This window comes from Megalobrama amblycephala, linkage group LG2 (assembly GCF_018812025.1).
Source record: "Megalobrama amblycephala isolate DHTTF-2021 linkage group LG2, ASM1881202v1, whole genome shotgun sequence".
Classification (NCBI taxonomy): Eukaryota; Metazoa; Chordata; class Actinopteri; order Cypriniformes; family Xenocyprididae; genus Megalobrama; species Megalobrama amblycephala.
In genome coordinates this window covers 380,943-400,998 of record NC_063045.1, presented here as the reverse complement: position 1 = coordinate 400,998, position 20,056 = coordinate 380,943, and the positions used below count along the sequence as shown (strand labels likewise).

At 39.5% G+C, this 20,056-nt stretch overlaps 1 protein-coding gene across 2 annotated transcripts; it reads right to left on the bottom strand.

Moving 5' to 3' along the window:
* Positions 1–6,543: 6,543 nt before the first annotated feature.
* On the bottom strand, positions 6,544–16,977 carry LOC125263048. Of its 2 annotated transcripts, none has more exons than XR_007183678.1 (6): positions 15,891–16,977; positions 15,196–15,519; positions 14,700–14,996; positions 8,577–8,912; positions 7,842–8,337; positions 6,544–7,755 (listed from the first exon to the last, which is right to left on the bottom strand). XR_007183678.1 is itself a non-coding variant. In XM_048181908.1 (6 exons), the coding sequence occupies exons 1-6, from the start codon at positions 16,069–16,071 to the stop codon at positions 7,745–7,747; spliced, it is 1,437 nt and encodes a 478-aa protein (XP_048037865.1). In that variant the 5' UTR covers positions 16,072–16,977; the 3' UTR covers positions 6,544–7,744. The 2 variants fall into 2 exon arrangements, 1 of the variants encoding a protein (XP_048037865.1); XM_048181908.1 differs by having other exon boundaries at positions 8,050–8,337.
* Positions 16,978–20,056: the final 3,079 nt, after the last annotated feature.

Genomic DNA, 20,056 nt, shown 5'->3' with positions numbered 1-20,056 from the left:
TGTTCTTTTAGTTATTTCCTGAGTCGTGCGCTTCACTACAGCCACCGTCGCTGACACTAACAGTGAATGTTAATCTTCTCTAACTAATTTAACCAGTAATTCATCACATGGTACCAGAACAGACACAACTGAAGCCATAAAAACACATTTAAAACTCACCATCCAGACGCCACAAACAGAGCAAAACTAACTTGAGGAACATTTTCTTCATCGCTTCACTGAAAAGCCCACGATAGTAACTCTTAAAATGTCTGAAAACCCTCAGATTGATCTGAAACACACTGAACTTTGATATTTATCTGGTTGTGTGTGAATCCTCCCCCAAACTCAGTTAGTTTCCACTCACACATCCGTCTCCTTTAACATCACGAAAATCAACAAGCTTTTGCTGATCTTACATTTTCAAATGAATTCTGGGCCTGAATGAAAACTAACAGCAGAAGAGTGAAATATTGGACTAGATATCTGAATCTACTGGTGTGTTATTTAGTGCTGTGAGCTGCCAATCATATTTGACCTCTGACCTGTGACTCTTATTTGACTGTTGATGGATTCACTTTATTTCAGTGTAAAGATGTTTAGTGTGGAGTGGAAGATAGTGACCTTCTTATTATCAGGAGAGAAAATGAAGAAATACTTCAACCTCAAACTGCTGACGCACACAGAGACGACAAACATCCAGCAGAAGCTGTTTATCCACCGACAGATCAAACCAGACACACTGATGTTTGAACAGATCAAATAAAAGAGAAAATCATCACAGGGTTCATTTGACTCAAAAGCCAGTAAATCACATGTGTAATGTTTGCCTGTGTTGAGTTCTTACTAGAACCAGGAAGTGTGACCATATTAGCCCGGTTCTGTCAACACTGCAGAGTAGAACTGTTTCAGCAGCTCCTGTGGTAGGTTGAACTTCCTCAGCTGGTGAAGGAAGTATAGTCTCTGCTGGGACTTTTTCACGCTGGAGTCTATGTGGAACTCCCACTTCAGGTCCTGAGAGATGATGGTGCCCAAGAACCTGAATGACTCCACTGCTGCCTCAGTGCTGTCCATGATGAAGAGTGGGAATAATGCTGGAGTGTTTCTCCTGAAGTCCACTATCATCTGCACTGTTTTGAGTGTGTTCAGCTCCAGGTTGTTATAACTGCACCAGACGGCCAGCTCTTTAACCACCTGTCTGTAAGCAGACTCGTCACTGTACTGGAAGAGGCCGATGAGTGTGGTGTCATCTGTAATCTTCAGGACCTTGCCGGAGGGATCTTTTGTGGTGCAGTTGTAGGTGTAGAGGAAGAAGAGCAATGGGGTGAGCACACATCCCTGTAGAGCACCACTACTGATGGTGCGGTGATAGATGAGATTTTCTCTGTCACGGGAAATAAAAGGCAGATGCAAGTGCAAGTTAAATAATCTCATTTATTGAGCTTCACACCAGGAAACAGAGGTAATGTGGCAGTCAGCAGGAGAGCGATGATGCAGGGACTTCGATGAGCTGTGGAACAGGTGAGTGAAGATCGTGATTGAAGTCCGGGTGAGTGAAGATCAGGTGATGATCAACGAGAATAATCCAACGAAGAACAAGAGACAGGAACACAACGGCACGAAGATCTCTGATCCAACAGGAAACACACACGAGGAACACAGGAAACAACACAGGGTACTTCATACAACGATCTGACAAACAAGAGACGAAAGACAGGGCATTAAATAGGCTGAGGTGATGAGAAACAGCTGCCGCTGATCATGACAATCAGCAGCGATGCCCACACGAACCGATTACGTGACCGAACGCACACACACGCAGACAACAGGATGAGACAGCGGATCAGCAATCGTGACATTCCCAGCCTCTCTAGCTGCTGCCTGTTTGTCTGTTTGACTGACAGATGGAGGTGCGGGCCTCGAACCTGGGTGTCTGGCATGGGAGTCGGATGCACTAACAAGGAGGCTAAATGCTGCAACCTCTAGTTTCAATCGTGTTGCAAGTGAGATGATCAGATGAACAGCTGGCATCTCACTTTGTTGCTTGACAATAAAGTTAAAGCTTCTGAGACCTGGAAATTCGACTCTGAGAGATTTCTTTGAGACCAGAACTGAAGCGACACTGAGACATTGAATTTGCCACAACATTACTGGTGAGCCAGCCAGGAGCCAGGAAGAGGTCAGGATAGGACCACGGTGGCTGGCACAAGGCTTCACAAAACAAAGGAAACAATTTTCTAAATTTCACACGCTGTTATTAAGAAAATAAGAAGTACCTGATAGAAATAAACAGTGACCCGGTGACTTGTGTGTGTGAATAGAGAAAGAATCTGTTTTTCTCTCTCTTTCATTAATGATGCACAGATTATGACTGTTTGAAAAAAGAACAATATCCACTGATAGAGATAAACTAGAATCAGGAAAGAACACTTGTTTCTCTCTCCTATAGCAAAAGTAAATGGTGACTGTGATAAGAGAGAGAGAGAGAGAGAGAGAGAGAGAGGGCGGACTGCCTCTGACAGAGAGAGGAGGGGCCATGTGAGAAATCTTGTGAGTGAAAAGAACGAGGAGCTGCAAGAAGAGAGTAAGACTAAGAGAGAGAGAGAGACTTTGACTTTTAAACTTTTTATTTGAACATGTACTTAACCTCTAAAATACAATATATTCTACTCATACAGTACTGCAATGCATATTCAAAACAAATTTCAAAATGTAGCAGCAGCTTCGACGTAGTGGCTCTCAGATGAGAGAAAGCCAGCTCACTCACCACAGGGTGATTGTCAAGAGGGCCCACAGAGGGCAGAACGCTTGAAGTCATGATCTAGCTGGAGTTTAGGGGAGCCGAGGCTTCAGCATAGTGCTTCATACTCTCTCAGAGAGAGGAGCATAGGGTGCTTGATCAAGGAGGCCTAAAGACGGCTATACACTTGAAATCATGATCTCGCCTGGAGCTCAGTAGAGCAGTGGCTTCAGCTTTTTAGAAAGACCCTCTAAGCCAACTCACTCACAACAGAATGGTTATCTAGGCAGCCCCCAGAGGGCCGAACACTTGAAATATCAAATACCTGGAGCTCAGATGAGCGGTGGCCTTGGTTTCAAGATGACTCTCCAATTGAGAGGAGGCCAAGCCACATCACAACAGGTGAGATTTGTTCTAATGCTACCCACTATATTAAGAAAACAACTCTCAGATGAGAGGAGGCACATGGTAAGGGTGTCATGATAACCTTCCATAATAATTGGAGCTCCAGGGCCCCAGTTAAATTGCCCCAATGTAATAATGTAAAATATAATATATAAAATTATGAATAAATGCCCCCTTAATTCCTTTCTATATCAATTCAGTGACCTCATCTCCTTAATGGTTCTAACCAATGGTGAGGTGACCTACAAAGCTCAACCTGTGACTTCAGATAGTGGAAGCCCACCGCCAGACCCACTCTACTCTGCAGTGTGCTGAGATTGAGTAGCTGGATCCGAATCATCCAGTGAAAGAGACTGGGCCTGGAGTTCCCCGGACGAGACAATATTTGCCTCATTAATTTTAAGCCTTTTGCAAATGTCTCAATCAAGTCCAGCTACGGGGACCTCTAAAAACCCAAGATTTCTGAAAATGGGAAAAAGAGGAAACCGAAACTCTGCATACTCAAATTTGTAAAAGCATCTTAAAAGTAAACAGAGCGACACCAAACAACTCATGCAGAGCTGAATGAGGACAGTACCCTTTATTGATAACCATCCAAAAATGAGCTCTGAAATTCTACCAGCACCTGAAATGCAGTGAATCGAGCTCATGCCAGACTGAAGCTCTGCAGTGTCAGGAGCAGAACCTGCTCAAGGGCGCCCTCTCACAGCTGGTGCTGAAACTACAGCCAAACCTGCACACCACAATCTGGCACAACTAAACTGTTCAATTACAAAAACAAAATTACATCAACTATTGGAAAGATGCCACTAAATTACAAAAGAAGATGGAGCTCAATTTACAACTAAAAAGAGACTACAAACCAGCAGAATATCTGAGCTGTGTGAAAGAACATATATGATCATAGCCTAGCTGTAGAGAGAGGACGGCACAGACAGATGGCAGCCGCGAGAGCAGAGACTGTGTTCACTGTGATCTCAGACACACTTCCTGCTGCACTGTGACCACTACCTCAACCAATCTGAATCTGAGAGAGAGAGAGAGAGAGAGAGTTCACCCTTTCTAGTTCTGACTATTTTATAAACAGAAAGTAGGGGAACAAATTCCAACATATACTTTGAACAACGTTTTGATTATTGAACAGCATTATTCCCACCAGTGGAAATGAAATAGAGAAAGACTAATCAAATATATCTATATTGTCTGATTATCTTGGTGATAACTAGATAAGAATACGCAGATTCGAAAGGTATAGCCTACTAAAAAGGTGTGGAAAATATAGTGATAATAATTTAGATTATAATAACATCAACACCTCACTGTTAAATGTCGCTGTAGATTTAGCAGCACATTACTGTAAAAACCTACAGTACAGTACCACATTTCTATATTACAGTAAAATACTGTAATTTATATTGCATTCTGGGTAATTTTGATTGAGCGGGAATATTTTACAGTATATTTTAGTGTTGCTGTAACCCTGCTGTAACCTGGCTGTAATATACCAGGCAATAATACAGGATTGCTGTAAATAATGCGCCACCTGACCTGACGTCACATCACACAGACAGAAGAACACGGCCGCTGGTGACTGGAGAAGCAGAACGGTGTATTTCTGGAAGTTCGGTAAGTTAATTTTACTATTAGGTTTTTACAAAGTGCATCGTTTTTATTCTGGAATGAAACTAAACATTTAGCCAGCGAATGTTGCTAGCTGTAGTCGAAAACACCGTTATTAGATGTGTACGCGCTGTTTTGCCCCGCTGCTCTCCTGACATTTTAAAATCTAACTCAGTGAATTAGTTTAGGGGTTATTTCGACCAAACTCGATGTCGATGATTGTTGGAACCGTGGAAAGACGAACCGAAACGGGTTTGTTGAGTTTTAATTTGTTTCTGTCGAGTTTGAACGAAGTTTGTTTTACTAATGAGCGCGAGGTTGGAATCTGCTGGGAGATCGATAGACGGCCGTTTGTGTTTAAACAAAAAGGATCTTGCGATTAAAAAAAAGTCTATTCCTGTGGGGATCCTTTCCATAATGTTGTCCGATGCTAGCCTGTCAGTGAGAAAAACAAGCACTTTTATAGTCGTACACTGATGGTGCACACAAGCTCAAACGTAGTTAACTTATATTTGCAGTCCGCTGACGGCTGCAGCGGCCATCACAGTTAGTGCTTAGGCACAAAAACATGAAAAAAGACGGCCCAGATCGAAAATACTTAAGTTTCACTTGAAACGTACTGTAAATGGGTGGTTTGGGGTCAGAAAGATTGGCTATTGTTAACTTGATCAGATTATTACTGCATCTGTTTGGGCAAGAAGACCCTGTTCTGTAGCATAGTGACTGTAATGACAATAAACGATTATGATAATTAAAAAAATATATTAATTGGGGTGTAAATTACTTTTATCACCGTTAATAATTATCTATTAGACAACAAAGCAAGTATAATGCATGCCATGGCAATATATTCAGCAAGGTCAAGGATAATATTTTACTAAACTAGATGTATTATTGAAGTAGGCCTATATGAAATGCATGTGGCAACAGTGTATGTGTTAGCCTATCCCCAACAAGCAACATCAATGAATAAACATTTATTTTGATTTCTTCCAGCAGTGTGGTCCACTTGTCTTTGCATCCTGGGAAGTGCATTGCTTTCACAAGGAAGCGTATTTGTAAGTATTAGCCATAATAATACAACCTTTTAAACTTTAAAATAAGTTGCATTTTGTTTTGCTACAGAATTTTCATTTGACATTTCTATCTTACACTGTCTGTTCATCTTTATTGGTGCTGTGGATAACAGTTTTTGTAATACGTGTATTTGTGTTTGTGCCTTGACTTTGTTACAGTTTTGGCATTGGAGGGAAGAAATGTACTGCCCGACAGGGAGTGAGCAGAAGACCAGGACGGTGGTGCAGAGTGATGGCCATCAACCCACATGTCAACAGCTTCGTTCGGTCCTTTTTGTTTAAATGGAAGACTTCACACTGAGGGACTGTGGCCTATTTGCAGCCATCCACGTGCCCTTCAGTTAGGGGTGAATCTTGTGGGACACTTGTTGTTGTTGCTCACTTTTTAAGATAAATCAAATTTCTGATGCACTGTACCAGGGCCGTTGCTGATGGGGCGAAAGATGGTGACAATTCTGAAATGTTTTGAAATGTTTAAATATATTGATTGAATAAAAATATATTTTTTAAATTTACTCTGTTTGGTTTGCCTTTTGATTTGTAATGTTATTCTGTAGTATAGTGCTATTGTAATGTTACTAACTATAGTATGTATGTACTATTCTAACCTATGTATTATATAATTATATATTTTATCATTATTAGCAATGATTATAAGTAATATTTAACAGTAAAATAACAATATATATTACAATATAGTAAAATACAGTAAAACTGGATCAAATTACAAAATACTGTAAAAATACAGTAAAATACTGTTATGTAGTTATACAGTACTGTTCTTTGTACTGTAAAATTGCATTACAGTACATTGCTGTAAAGCGAAATACAGTACATTGCTGGCAACCCTGCTGCCAGTACTGTACTGTAAAAATACAGGGAAATTGTTAACAGTGCTGTAGAGATGCCAAGGTCAAGACATCAATGACGCAGAGATACTATAGGACAGCCTCCAAAAATGGGGAAAAAGGACAAAAAGCTTAAACACAAAATGACCAGCTGATGAAGGTAGCAGATGCCAGGAAGAAAGGGAAATGGAGACATCAAGGCCATGTGAAGATAGTCTAAAGAAAAGAGAGATATCTAGTTAAAGTTCAGCAGATATAATGGAGACATAGTAAGGACTGATGAATGGATAAAGAAAGAAAAGAAAAATTACTAATAAAAGAGCATGAGACTACATCTTGGGTGCAGAAAGCATTTATATTCCCAATATTAAACTGCACAAATAGTATTAAAGTATTAAAAATAGTGTAGGAGTTCATAAAGAATGTTTTACACAAATACACACAGCTGTGACTGTAACAGAGAGCATTTCTACAGAATCTGGAATTATTATTGAAATAAATGTGTGACTACAATTGTTACAGAGACTCTGACAGGACGATGTTAGTGAACCCAAAACACAAGACGCAAGTGAATGTAGTGATCATGAAATGATATCAGAGTTATGGCAAGAATAGAAGTCTGAACTTAATCTCACTGATTCTTGAGAGAAGAGACAAAACATGTTTTAGATGTTAGTTTTTATTATTGAATAACACATTATTATAAACTGATATATTTGTAGACAAAGGTCTCAGCTAATGAACATGTAAGGGAACAGGTTTTTCTGAAAATGTTTTCTTCTGAAAATGTACATTTATTCACTTCAGAACTGAATTTGTGTCAACTCCGTCAGACACATTAAAAAGATGCTATTTTAATTTGATCCTCAACAACAGTGTAAAATACACATGACAAATATACAGCAGTAGTAGTAAAGTGAGATCTGTGTGTCTCTGAGAGAAATATAAACAATAAAGCCTTACAAATAAGAGTTTTACAAATCTGACCCTGAAAGAGAAGCTCAAATAATCATCAGTATTTATTATGACAAAAACACACTTGAAGAATCTTTAAAGTTCAGCGTTCTGCTTCAGATTTAAGCACTTCCTGAAAAAGATGAACATGTAAAGCCATAAATTAATCAATCTCACCAATATTAATATATGCTGAATCAGTCATCATCAATCATGTACCTGATGTGTGAATATGTGCTTGATCTCCTTCAGCTCTTCTGGATCTGATGTCATAAACCACAAGAATGACAGTAGCCACGCCCACCAGAGCAGAGAGGACCAATCGGATCACAGCTTCAGTAGGACCACAACAGTGGACTGAGGAATAAAAACATCAAAGTGAGATCAGCTCAGTCAATAAACGCTAATATCATCAGCGCTGCCGTACCTGAACATGTGTGACAGAGTTGAGTGATGTTCAGATGTTGAGTCTGGTGGCTGATGGGATTGTTCAGCACACAGCTGTAGGTGTTTTTATCATGATATTCCACCTCCAGAGGTAGAGAGAGACTGATGCTGAGATCAGACACACTGATGCTGGACAATGAACTGTTTCCTTTGTACCAGGAGAGAGTCACATGACTCACATTCACCACTGAACACACCAATGAACATGATGATGATGATGAAGAACATTGAGAAGAGTTACTGCTGATGACAGGAACAGGCAGACGAGCTGAAAAACATCAGAGAATAAAGAGAAATGAGGATGAATGAAGAGATTCAAGAAACATCCAGAGGAACCAAGATGATCAAAAGTAGAGCATTTAAAACTATTTAATAGAAAGTTAAATATAAACCTGCTGTTCATGTGAAAGTGAGAGAATTAGTCATTTGAACTCATTAGTCATGATAAGATACTTCTTTAGATCTAGCTGTAATAAATAAAACATGTGAAACTGATATTTAACTCACCGTAGACAATGAGATGAATATAATAAGAATGCCTGATGAAAGTTTTGGTCCATAGTTCATAAACTCCAGTGTGTTTCATTGTGATGTTTGTGATGGTCAGAGATCCAGTTTGATTGTCCAGCTTCAGTCTGTCTCTGAATCTCCCATCAAGAACATCATCATCATCATCTTCATCATCATCATCTTCATCATCATCATCATATACAGTGAATATGTCGTCCTGTTTATCAATTTCAGCTATTAAAGTGTTTCCAAACCTCCACTGAATCATACCATTATCCTTAATTTCAGTAAGAGTAGAGTTGAAAGTGACTGAATCTCCCTCCGTCACTGACACTGAAACAGAGTTTGTCACAGATAAACTGATTATAATCGTTTTGTATATTCAATAGTTTAAAATTTAAAATTGAAATAAACAATATCATAAAACAGCAAAAAGAAACTAAATGCTGTATAGTGCTCAGCGTAAGTGAGTACACCCCTTTGAAAAGTAACATCTCAATGAACACAAAAACAATTTCCAAAATGTTGACAAGACTAAGTTTAATATGACATCTGTTTAACTTAAAACATGAAAGTAAGGTTAATAATATAACTTAAAGAACAAAATTTTCAGTTTTACTCAAAGTACACCCCACTGAAAGTCTCTGGAGCAAAGCAAAATCTTAGACTTCAAATGTCTAATTTAACAAGGTGAGTCTAATTATTTATTAAAAAATCATGGAGGCCATTGAAAGTACTAGATGTAGTAGTTTTTGTTGTGGGGTCGTTTACGTTTAAGTTTTTACTCATTTATGCTGAGCACTGTATGAATTAATTTCAACTTTGTCATTAAAAACAAGTTTTAAAAACAATAAGTTTTCCTTATTATTATTATAAGGCAAGACACTACGGGGACAGTCCAATCACGGCGTGCTATGAAGGGGGCGACTAAGAAGGGCTCGTGACGGATGCACATAGGGCAGGATGGGCCAGACAAATCGGGGACTGAAAGACACTGTAGTCCTCCTCCCAATCCCATATAGCCTAGAGCGCATATAGGGAACACAAAATATAGTCATTACCCAGACTTGTTTGGGCCATAGACGGGGATTCATAAGCTGGTCACAATTGTGAGGCTTATGCAGAAAGGACCTGGTTTCTGGCTTCTGCGTGAGATTTCCCCAGATGTTGCACACACTCGCTGCGCCCATCATCAAGTCAAGTCACCTTTATTTATATATTCTTTTTACAATGCAGATTGTGTTAAAGCAGCTTTACAGTGATAAGTGAAGTTCCTAAACGTAATTTAGGGAGGAGCGAGCCCATCTAATCTTCCAATCAACAGCCAGAGTATATAAGCAGCTGCTTACCTCTCTTCAGTCTCAGCTGTTCCAGCATCCCTCCACCTCCCCAAACTCACCTTCATCTCAGGTACCTTGCCCTATGTAATCATAATCTATATTTATTCACTGGGGGCGTATATCAGAGCTCGAGTTGAAGCTGCTTCATCGAGCCCCTCCTCAGTGGACAGCAAGCCAAATTAGCTAATCTAATACCCTAAAGATTATATGGTCAAACGAACTCGTTAGCTGGTATATAATTTTGGCTGCACAGCAGCTCTGGAAGAAAATGGTGTCAGTATCCATCTTAAGTCACTTTCTCTCATACTCCTCGCCAATCTGGGAGGGGTGGGGGCACAGGTCTTCTCATTTCTGACAACTGGAAATTCTCGACTCATTTCTCTCGTTGCAACAACAATTCATTTGAGTTTCATGGTATTACAACCCTTATTCCTGTCAAAATTCATATCGTAGTAATTTATCGCCCTCTAGGCCAACTGGGTACCTTTGTAGAGAAACTGGACATGCTGCTGTCCTCATTCCCAGAGGATGGTAACCCACTTGTAGTTTTTGGCGATTTCAACTGTAGCATATGCACATGTATCAGGATAATCAATAAACTTTGGAGTTTTCAGAACGCTTTTAACCTGATGAACTGTGTTCGTTAATCACTAAATCGGCTCCGAACAGTCTGCTAAAGATGAGCCCACTTGACACCTTTGTTGCCCTCCGAGGTAACACAGGAGGCCCAATTTCCTTGCTCTTAGGACATCAAAGGGGCCCCTCATGTGGACTACGGGCCAGATCCACATTCCAACGCCCACACACACAGGCACACACAAAAACACACACAGAGACACATACAGAAACACACAAACATACATTTTTGACTGTATATGTAAAATACAACTATGCCAACATATACCCATCCTGTATTTTGAAGCGTATGCATGTTTTCTAGTGTTTAAATGAGTGTATTTGTGCTAGTGTGCATTTTAATGATAGAATTCTGTCTGTAAACCATAACTTCCTTTCTATGCCTTTCTGATCTGTCAAGTTTGATCTCTCCGTAAAGCTCCGGACTCGAGCTATTCATTGAGATATGTCACACAGCGGACAAATGCATTTTTCTATGTGTTTAATGATCCTGTGAAGAACGGACTCCATCTCGAAATCCGATCTGATAGTCATTAAGTATGCAAATTCAGCTAGGAGACCAAACAAAGGAACTTTGCCCGCCAAATAGTGCTGCGCATCTATTGGTCGCTACAATTCAGGAGGTGTGTTAGCTTGGGTTTCCATAAAAACAACGACATACACCTTCTCCTTCTCCTTCCTCTCCTTTGTCTCCCGATGGTCTCACGAGCACCTCGTGCACGGACGCCTCCTGTGACCACGCGCTGCCATCGCGCTCATCTTCGGGACCACTTCTCTGGACTCTCTCTTTCTCTCTCTCTCTTCGGTTAAGTTACTTAAGTTTAAACCTCTTTTGAAAACCCCGCCGGAGAAACCCTCTCTGAAAGGACCAACCCAGCCAGGCGCATTGAAACTGCTACACACGGACTTGAACCAATAAGCAAGTATTAGAATTTACCTGAAATTTGTTTAAACTGATTTCTGTGCTGGCTCTCTCAAAAAGGTTTAACTGTGTAATTTGCCATTCTTTGATCATCTTTCTTTTCCTGTCTTTTCTTCATTTTCACTTTTGTGTATATATATGTGTATACCTTCTGTATATATTTTAGACGTATAATCTCTGTAGTCGTAGCTGCATATATTAAACACTTAATTCATGCTAGATTGCTCTGTTTGTTCTTTCAACTGAAGACCAAGTCACTTTAAAGTTTTTCGATCGTTTTATGCTTTGATGCTATAATATCATTGGCCAGAGAATAACTCCGTTCCTAATATTTTATAACATTCTGAGGAGCTGCAGTTTGCTGGACAAACCAACAGTTTCGCTAAATAATTAGTAAACCAGAACTAAACATATATGTAATTGATTATAATTCGTTGTAATTAATTCACAATATATGTTTAATTCCCCGTTGGGTCGATATATGAATCATAATTTATTCATAAGGCTTTATGAATTATTATATTCATATTTCATCCATAAATTGATTAATAACCGCTACGTCGTTATATATTACACAACATTCATCTAGAGAAGCCTTATGCTTCAGACTTCCACTCTCTTCTAGCCTCATTCGATCTCAATCGGCTCATCACCACAAGTACACACAAATCTGGCAACCAACTTGACCTAATTTACACTCGCAACAGCATCACTGACAACATTTTGGTAAATCCTCTGCACATTTCTGATCATTTCTTTGTTACTTTTAATCTACAACTCCAAAACTTTCCACAGCAAAATCAACAGTGCTTCAAACACACACACACTTTTCAAAACATTCAACTCTCTCCTCCGTCCCCCTCCACCACCACCCACCTCATCTCTAACTGCTGATAATTTTGCTAAGTTTTTCACTGACAAAACATCTACCATCAGCAGTCAGTTCTCCGCTCCACACACACAGCCACACACCTCCTCTCTTCATTCTCCTCCCTCACTGAGACAGAAGTATCCAAACTTCTCCTCTCCAGCCATCCCACCACCTGCCCTCTAGATCCCATCCCCACACACCTTCTACAAGCCATCGCTCCCACACTTTTACCAGCACTGACACACATCATCAACACATCTCTCCACACTGGCACTTTCCCTAACACATTCAAGCAGGCTCGGGTAACCCCACTGCTTAAGAAACCCACATTAAACACGTCTCTTGTAGACAGATACAGACCTGTTTCTCTCCTACCCTTCATAGGAAAAACACTTGAACGAGTTGTTTTCAACCAGGTGTCATCTTTCCTCTCACAGAGCAACCAATTGGATGTCAATCAATCTGGTTTCAAGAGTGGCCACTCGACTGAGACTGCACTGCTGTCGGTCACTGAATCCCTGCGGATTGCAAAGGCTGATTCCAAATCATCAGTTCTCATTCTGCTCGATCTATCTGCTGCCTTTGACACGGTGAATCATCAGATCCTCCTGTCCACCCTCTCGTCACTGGGCATCACAGGTACTCCACTTCTCTGGTTTGAATCCTATCTCTCAGGAAGGTCTTTCAGGGTTGCCTGGAGAGGGGAGGTATCCAAAGCTCATTAACTGACCACGGGTGTTCCTCAGGGTTCAGTTCTTGGACCCCTCCTCTTCTCCATTTATACTACATCACTTGGTCCCAGCATTCAGGCACATGGTTTCTCCTACCATTGCTATGCTGATGACACACAACTCTTCCTTTCATTCCAACCAGATGATCCCACAGTAGCTGCACAAATCACAAGCTGTCTGGCGGACATCTCGGCATGGATGAAAGAACTTCATGAGTTTGTGTGCCCAAATAATCTTAGCGTAAGTGGTAAACAGATTTGGCTTGCTGTCTGCTATAGAGGGGCTTGGAAAGAATATCCTTCTCGAGCTCCGATTGCCCCTGTATAACAAGCAAAATTAGTACAAAAGGAGGAGAAGGGGAGGAGGAGGAATGCCAAAAGAACTAACAACAGAAAGAGGTAAGATGCTGGTTTTATACCTTGGTATTAATTGGAAGATTAGATGGCCGTACTCCTCCCGAAATTACATTTATTAACTTCACATCATCTGCAGCTCAACCTGGCTAAGACTGAGCTTCTCATCTTCCCTGCCAATCTGACTCTAAATCATGATTTCAGCATCCAGCTAGGTACATCCTCAATTACTCCATCAAATTCGGCCAGAAATCTTGGAGTAATCCTTGATGACCAACTGACCTTCAAAGACCACATTGCAAAGACAGCTCGGTCATGCAGATTTGCACTTTACAATATCAGGAAAATCAGGCCCTTTCTAACAGAACATGCAACACAACTTCTGGTCCAGGCTCTGGTCATTTCTAGGCTTGATTACTGCAATGCTCTTCTGGCTGGACTGCCATCATGCACAGTCAAGCCTCTACAAATGATTCAGAACGCAGCAGCACGTCTCGTCTTCAACGAGCCCAAAAGAGCCCACTTCACATCTCTCTGCACTGGCTACCACTTGCTGTTCACATCAAATTCAAGGTGTTGACGTTTGCTTACAGATCTACCACAGGCTCAGCACCCTCCTACTTCCACTCACTCTTACGAGTCTACACTCTTACCAGAAACCTACGGCCTTCAAAGGAGCGAAGGCTTGTGGTACCATCACAGAGAGGCTCGAAATCACTCTCCAGAACATGTTCACTGTCCCTTGCTAGTGGAATGATCTTCCTGTCTTCATCCGGAGTGCAGAATCCCTGGCAATATTCAAAAGACAGCTGAAAACTCATCTCTTTTGTGATCCTCATACTAAAAAAAAATCCTATACCTATCCTTTCACTTCCTTTAATCCCTCTCTGAGCACTGCCTATAACTTGTATTGTGAGCACTTCTTGTGTCTATTTGCCTCGTCATGACGACTCACTTGTTGTATTCCTCACTTGTAAGTCTCTTTGGATAAAAGCGTCTCCCAAATGAATAAATGTAAATGAAACACCGGGAAGCATATGCTCGGTGCTGCAGGCAGCTCAGGAGCGAAGCGCTGACCAGGCTGCTTGAGAATGTGAGTGGCGAGCTGTTCTGACTGCCGATCAAATTGGCTTGCTCACTACTGGCTTGCTGTAAGGCTTCAGAAATTGGTGAAAAAGGAGTTTTCCCTGTAGCGTCTTGCCTTATAATAATAAGGCAAATGATGCAGTACAAGTGTAATATCGAAAGAGAAAATGTTTTAACTCACCAATGACAGCGAGATAGAAATCAACCCTTATATCCTTGGTCTGTACTTCATAATTTCCACTATGATTCATTGTGATGTTTGTGATGGTCAGAGATCCAGTTTGATTGTCCAGCTTCAGTCTGTCTCTGAATCTCCCATCAAGAACATCATCATTTACAGTGAATCTGATGCCCCGTTTATTGATTTCAGCTATTACAGCATTTTTATAATCTCCAATCCACCACTGAATATCATCATCATCCTTCATTTCAGTAAGAGTAGAGTCGAGAGTGACTGAATCTCCCTCCTTCACTGACACTGAATCAAACACACACATGGAGAACAAACACAAACAGGTTCAACACAGATTAAGACACTCATTTATGAAAGTAAATGGTTTTAAACTTAAATTTGAAATTTCATCATTAAACAACAGAAGCAAAATTTAGTTTGGATTATTAATTGAATCTTTGTGCTGATTAAAATATAAAACAGGTGAAAATGATATTGAACTCACCAATGACAATGAGACGGAAATCAACACTCTTATAGTAACCAGTCTGTAGTTTATAATCTCCAGCATGTTTCATTGTGAAGTTTGTGATGGTCAGAGATCCAGTTTGATTGTCCAGCTTCAGTCTGTCTCTGAATCTCCCATCAAGAACATCATCATTTACAGTGAATCTGTCGGCCCGTTTATTGATTTCAGCTATTAAAGTGTATTTATGATCTTTAAACCACCACTTCATCCAAACATTATTCTTCATTTCAGTAGGATCAGAGTTTAGAGTGACTGAATCTCCCTCAAACACTCTCTTCTGTTTATAATAACCAAACACTCCTGAAGAACAGAGTTTTTCACAGATTAAAGCTTTAAAATCACTTGATGTTGGTTTGATGAAGCTTCACTGAAATACTTTGAATCATTTAAATGTGACGTGAATAATATTCTGCAGCAGCACAAAGTCAAAAGATGATGAATGAAAAGAGAAATAGATTTATATATGGATCAATAACTAAAAAAGACATTTTTAATGTTTAATGTCACATTTAAACCATTTGAGTTATTTCCTGAGTCGTGCGCTTCACTACAGCCACCGTCGCTGACACTAACAGTGAATGTTAATCTTCTCTAACTAATTTAACCAGTAATTTATCACATGGTACCAGAACAGAAACAACTGAAGCCATAAAAACACATTTAAAACTCACCATCCAGACGCCACAAACAGAGCAAAACTAACTTGAGGAACATTTTCTTCATCGGTTCACTGAAAAGCCCACGATAGTGACTCTTAAAATGTCTGAAAGCACTCAGATTGTGATATTGACTGTGATATTTATCTGGGTGTGTGTGAATCCTCCCATCCTCAGTTAGTTTCCGCTCACACATCCGTCTCCTTTACCATCACGAAAATCAACAAGTTTTTGCCGATCTTACATTTTCAAATGAATTCTGGGCCTGAATGAAAACTAATAGCAGAAGAGTGAAATATTGGACTAGATATCTGAATCTACTGGTGTGTTATTTAGTGCTGTGAGCTGCCAATCATATTTGACCTCTGACCTGCGACTCTTATTTGACTGTTGATGGATTCACTTTATTTCAGTGTAAAGATGTTTAGTGTGGAGTGGAAGATTGTGATCTTCTTATTAGCAGGAGAGAAAATGAAGAAATACTTCAGCCACAAACTGCTGACGCACACAGAGACGACAAACATCCAGCAGAAGCTGTTTATCCACCGACAGATCAAACCAGACACACTGATGTTTGAACAGATCAAATAAAAGAGAAAAACATCTTCATTCGACTCAAAAGCCAGTAAATCACATGTACAATGTTTGTGTTGTTACATCAAAATCCATGATTGAACATTAATGCAAACATACAGTAACCTGTAAATGTAATCATTCATTTAGAGAAATATCATTTGGTTACCAGAAAGTTTTGGTCTTGGGAAAATTTGATGAGAAATTAGTTCATAATCAGATGTTTTGCTTTTGATTGCAGACTTTGGTATTTTGGTGAATTTGAGCAAAATAACTCTTTTAAAACTCTAGATGAAACACATGCGAGTTTATCTTGGTCTTTTCATCTGGAGAAACTGAGAAGTGTAAATTTGCTTCTAAAGTGTAGAAGTGATCTTTGATAGCAATCTTTCTTTTGAAAACCAAATTTAAAAATGTCTCTAAATTCAACACTCATGGCGCTACAATAAAACACACTTTTCACCAATATCCAACACTTTTCTCAATTTCGAATTATATATACAGTGGTGTGAAAAAGAGCTTACCCCCTTCATGATTTTTTTTTTTTTTTTTTTTTTGCATGTTTGTCACACTTTAATGTTTCAGATCATCAAACAAATGTAAATATGAAGAAGATAACACAAGTAAACACAACATGCAGTTTTTAAATGAAGGTTTTTATTATGAAGGGAAAACAAAATCCAAACCCACATGGCCCTGTTAAAACATAACTTAACTGTGGTTTATCACACCTGAGTTCGGTTTCTCTATCCACACCCTCAAAAGCTACACATCATGTTGAGATCCAAAGAAATTCAGGAACAAATGAGAAAGAAAGTAATTGAGATCTATCAATCTGGAAAAGGTTATAGAGCCATTTCTAAAGCTTTGGGACTCCAGCGAACCACAGTGAGAGCCATTATCCACAAATGAAACCAAAATTACCCCAAGAGCACAGCGACGACTCATCCAAGAGGTCACAAAAGACCCCACAACAACATGCAAAGAACTGCAGGCCTCACTTGCCTCAGTTAAGCTCAATGTTCATGACTCCAACAATAAGAAAGAGACGGGGCAAAAATGGCCTGCATGGCAGAGTTCCAAGACGAAAACTGCTGCTGAGCAAAAAGAACATAAAGGCTCGTCTCAGTTTTCCCAGAAAACATCTTGATGATCCCCAAGACTTTTGGGAAAATACTCTGTGGACTGACGAGACAAAAGTTGAACTTTTTGGAAGGTGTGTGTCCCATTACGTCTGGCGTAAAAGTAACACAGCATTTCAGAAAAAGAACATCATACCAACCATAAAATATGGTGGTGGTAGTGTGATGGTCTGGGGCTGTTTTGCTGCTTCAGGACCTGGAAGACTTGCTGTGATAAATGGAACCATGAATTCTGCTGTCTACCAAAAAAAAGGACAATGTCCGGCCATCTGTTCGTGACCTCAAGCTGAAGCGAACTTGGGTTCTGCAGCAGGACAATGATCCAAAACACACCAGCAAGTCCACCTCTGAATGGCTGAAGAAAAACAAAATGAAGACTTTGGAGTGGCCTAGTCAACGTCCTGACCTCAATCCTATTGAGATGCTGTGGCATGACCTTAAAAAGGCGGTTCATGCTCGAAAACCCTCCAATGTGGCTGAATTACAACAATTCTGCAAAGATGAGTGAGCCAAAATTCCTCCACAGTGCTGTAACGGACTCATTGCCAGTTATCGCAAACGCTTGATTGCAGTTGTTGCTGGGTTTGGATTTTGTTTTCCCTTCATAATAAAAACCTTCATTTAAAAACTGCATGTTGTGTTTACTTGTGTTATCTTTGATTCATATTTAAATTTGTTTGATGATCTGAAACAATAAAGTGTGACAAACATGCAAAAAAATAAAAAATCAGGAAGGGGGCAAGCACTTTTTCACACCACTGTATATATATACACTGCGTTCCAAATTATTATGCAAGAGACAAATCAGTAAGATTTCTGTACAATAAACATTCAGATTTTAGTTTTTCTAAGAAAATGTTTGTTCGTTTATTTATCCATGTCTTTTTAGGTAACTGGTATCAATCTCAGACAAAATAATTTGCCAGATCTATGGAAACAGCTATAAAAAAAGCCAGTGTTGAGCAGCAAACAGGTATTTGAAGCTGCTGGTGTCTCTGGAGTCTCCAGAAGCTCTCCATGCAGGCTGGCAGTTGTGCGTAAAGATGCATTTCAGCCACTCCAAACCAAACCTCACACAGAGAAACATTTACCATGGGTTTAGAAATACATGAAGACTAATTTTTAAATGCAGTACTGCAATGGATGGTCTAAATGGATGGATTTCTGGATGGTTGGTGAATGGCTCCACGTTCCAACAAGACTGCGACGTCAGCAAGGAGCTGGTGGGTGATGATTTGGGCTGGAATACTGGGAAGTGAGATGGAGGGTATTAAAATGACTTTTGCAAGATATGTGGAGTTCATAATAATTCATTTTCAGCTATGGTATAAAAAGGAGGATAGTGCATAGTACAATGCACTATTTGTACAATGCACTATGCACTATCCCATGCTGCAAAAAACACCACAGCAATAAAACTGTTTGAAAATGTATTTCTACACCCACTGTAAGTGTTTCTCTTTGTGATGTTTGGTTTGGAGTGGCTGAAATGCATCTTTACGCACAACTGCCAGCCTGATGGAGAGCTTCTTGAGACTCCAGAGACACCAGCAGCTTCAAATACCTGTTTGCTGCTCAACACTGGCTTTTTTATAGCTGCCCTTTTAATACAACTAATTTTTTTGATAGGACCTTTCATTAAAAAGCCTTTATCTGACCGAGTTCTGCTGTGCTCTAAATCACTCACAAATCTTATGATAATTTGATAATCTCCATTCAGTTTCACACAATATTAGTTGTTTTCATGCCTTTTGCACAACATTGCACCATTTCATGCTTTTCATCTTCAGAAAGATCTTTCTTCCTCTCCATATTGCATGAGAACTGTGACTTGCTTAATAATGTGGAACAACCTCTAAGTAGGGTTTCCATAGACCTGGCAAATTATTTTGTCTGAGATTGATACCAGTTATCTAAAAAGACATGGATAAATAAACAAACAAACATTTTCTTAGAAAAACTAAAATCTGAATGTTTATTGTACTGAAATCTTACTGATATGTCAATTGCATAATAATTTGGAACGCAGTGTATATATATATATATAAGAAATAGAATGTTTGTTTAAAAGTTATCTGGTCGTTAATAATGTTCTTAGCACAAAAACAAATATTTATACATTGTTCATGGAACGATTTTACCTCAAATGTTTAACATTTTTTAAATGTCACTACTTGTTCTGAGAACATCCAAAAGTAACGTTCCAATAATGTCTGAAGAATGATACAATGGAATGTTCCCTTAACGTTCACATAACCAAGAAAAACAATGAGGTTCTGAACGTTCAGAGAAGATTCCGAAATAACTGAATGGGAATGTTAGCAAAAGTTCTTAGAACTTGTTTTTTTTTATATTTGAGCTTCTTCTTTGTCTATATTGGAGCATTAATAAACCCACGTCATGATGTTTTACTTCACTATGTGCTACAACAACAAAAATAATTTTGATATCTGAGAAAGAAGTGCC

Coding starts and splice junctions, on each gene's coding strand:
- LOC125263048 (XM_048181908.1), bottom strand. CDS start 16,071: ATGTGTGAGCGGAAACTAACTGAGGATGGGAGGATTCACACACACCCA. Junction 14,997..15,195: donor TTTCCGTCTCATTGTCATTG/GTGAGTTCAATA, acceptor TGTTTGATTCAG/TGTCAGTGAAGGAGGGAGAT. Junction 8,338..8,576: donor TATTCATCTCATTGTCTACG/GTGAGTTAAATA, acceptor GATGTTTTTCAG/CTCGTCTGCCTGTTCCTGTC.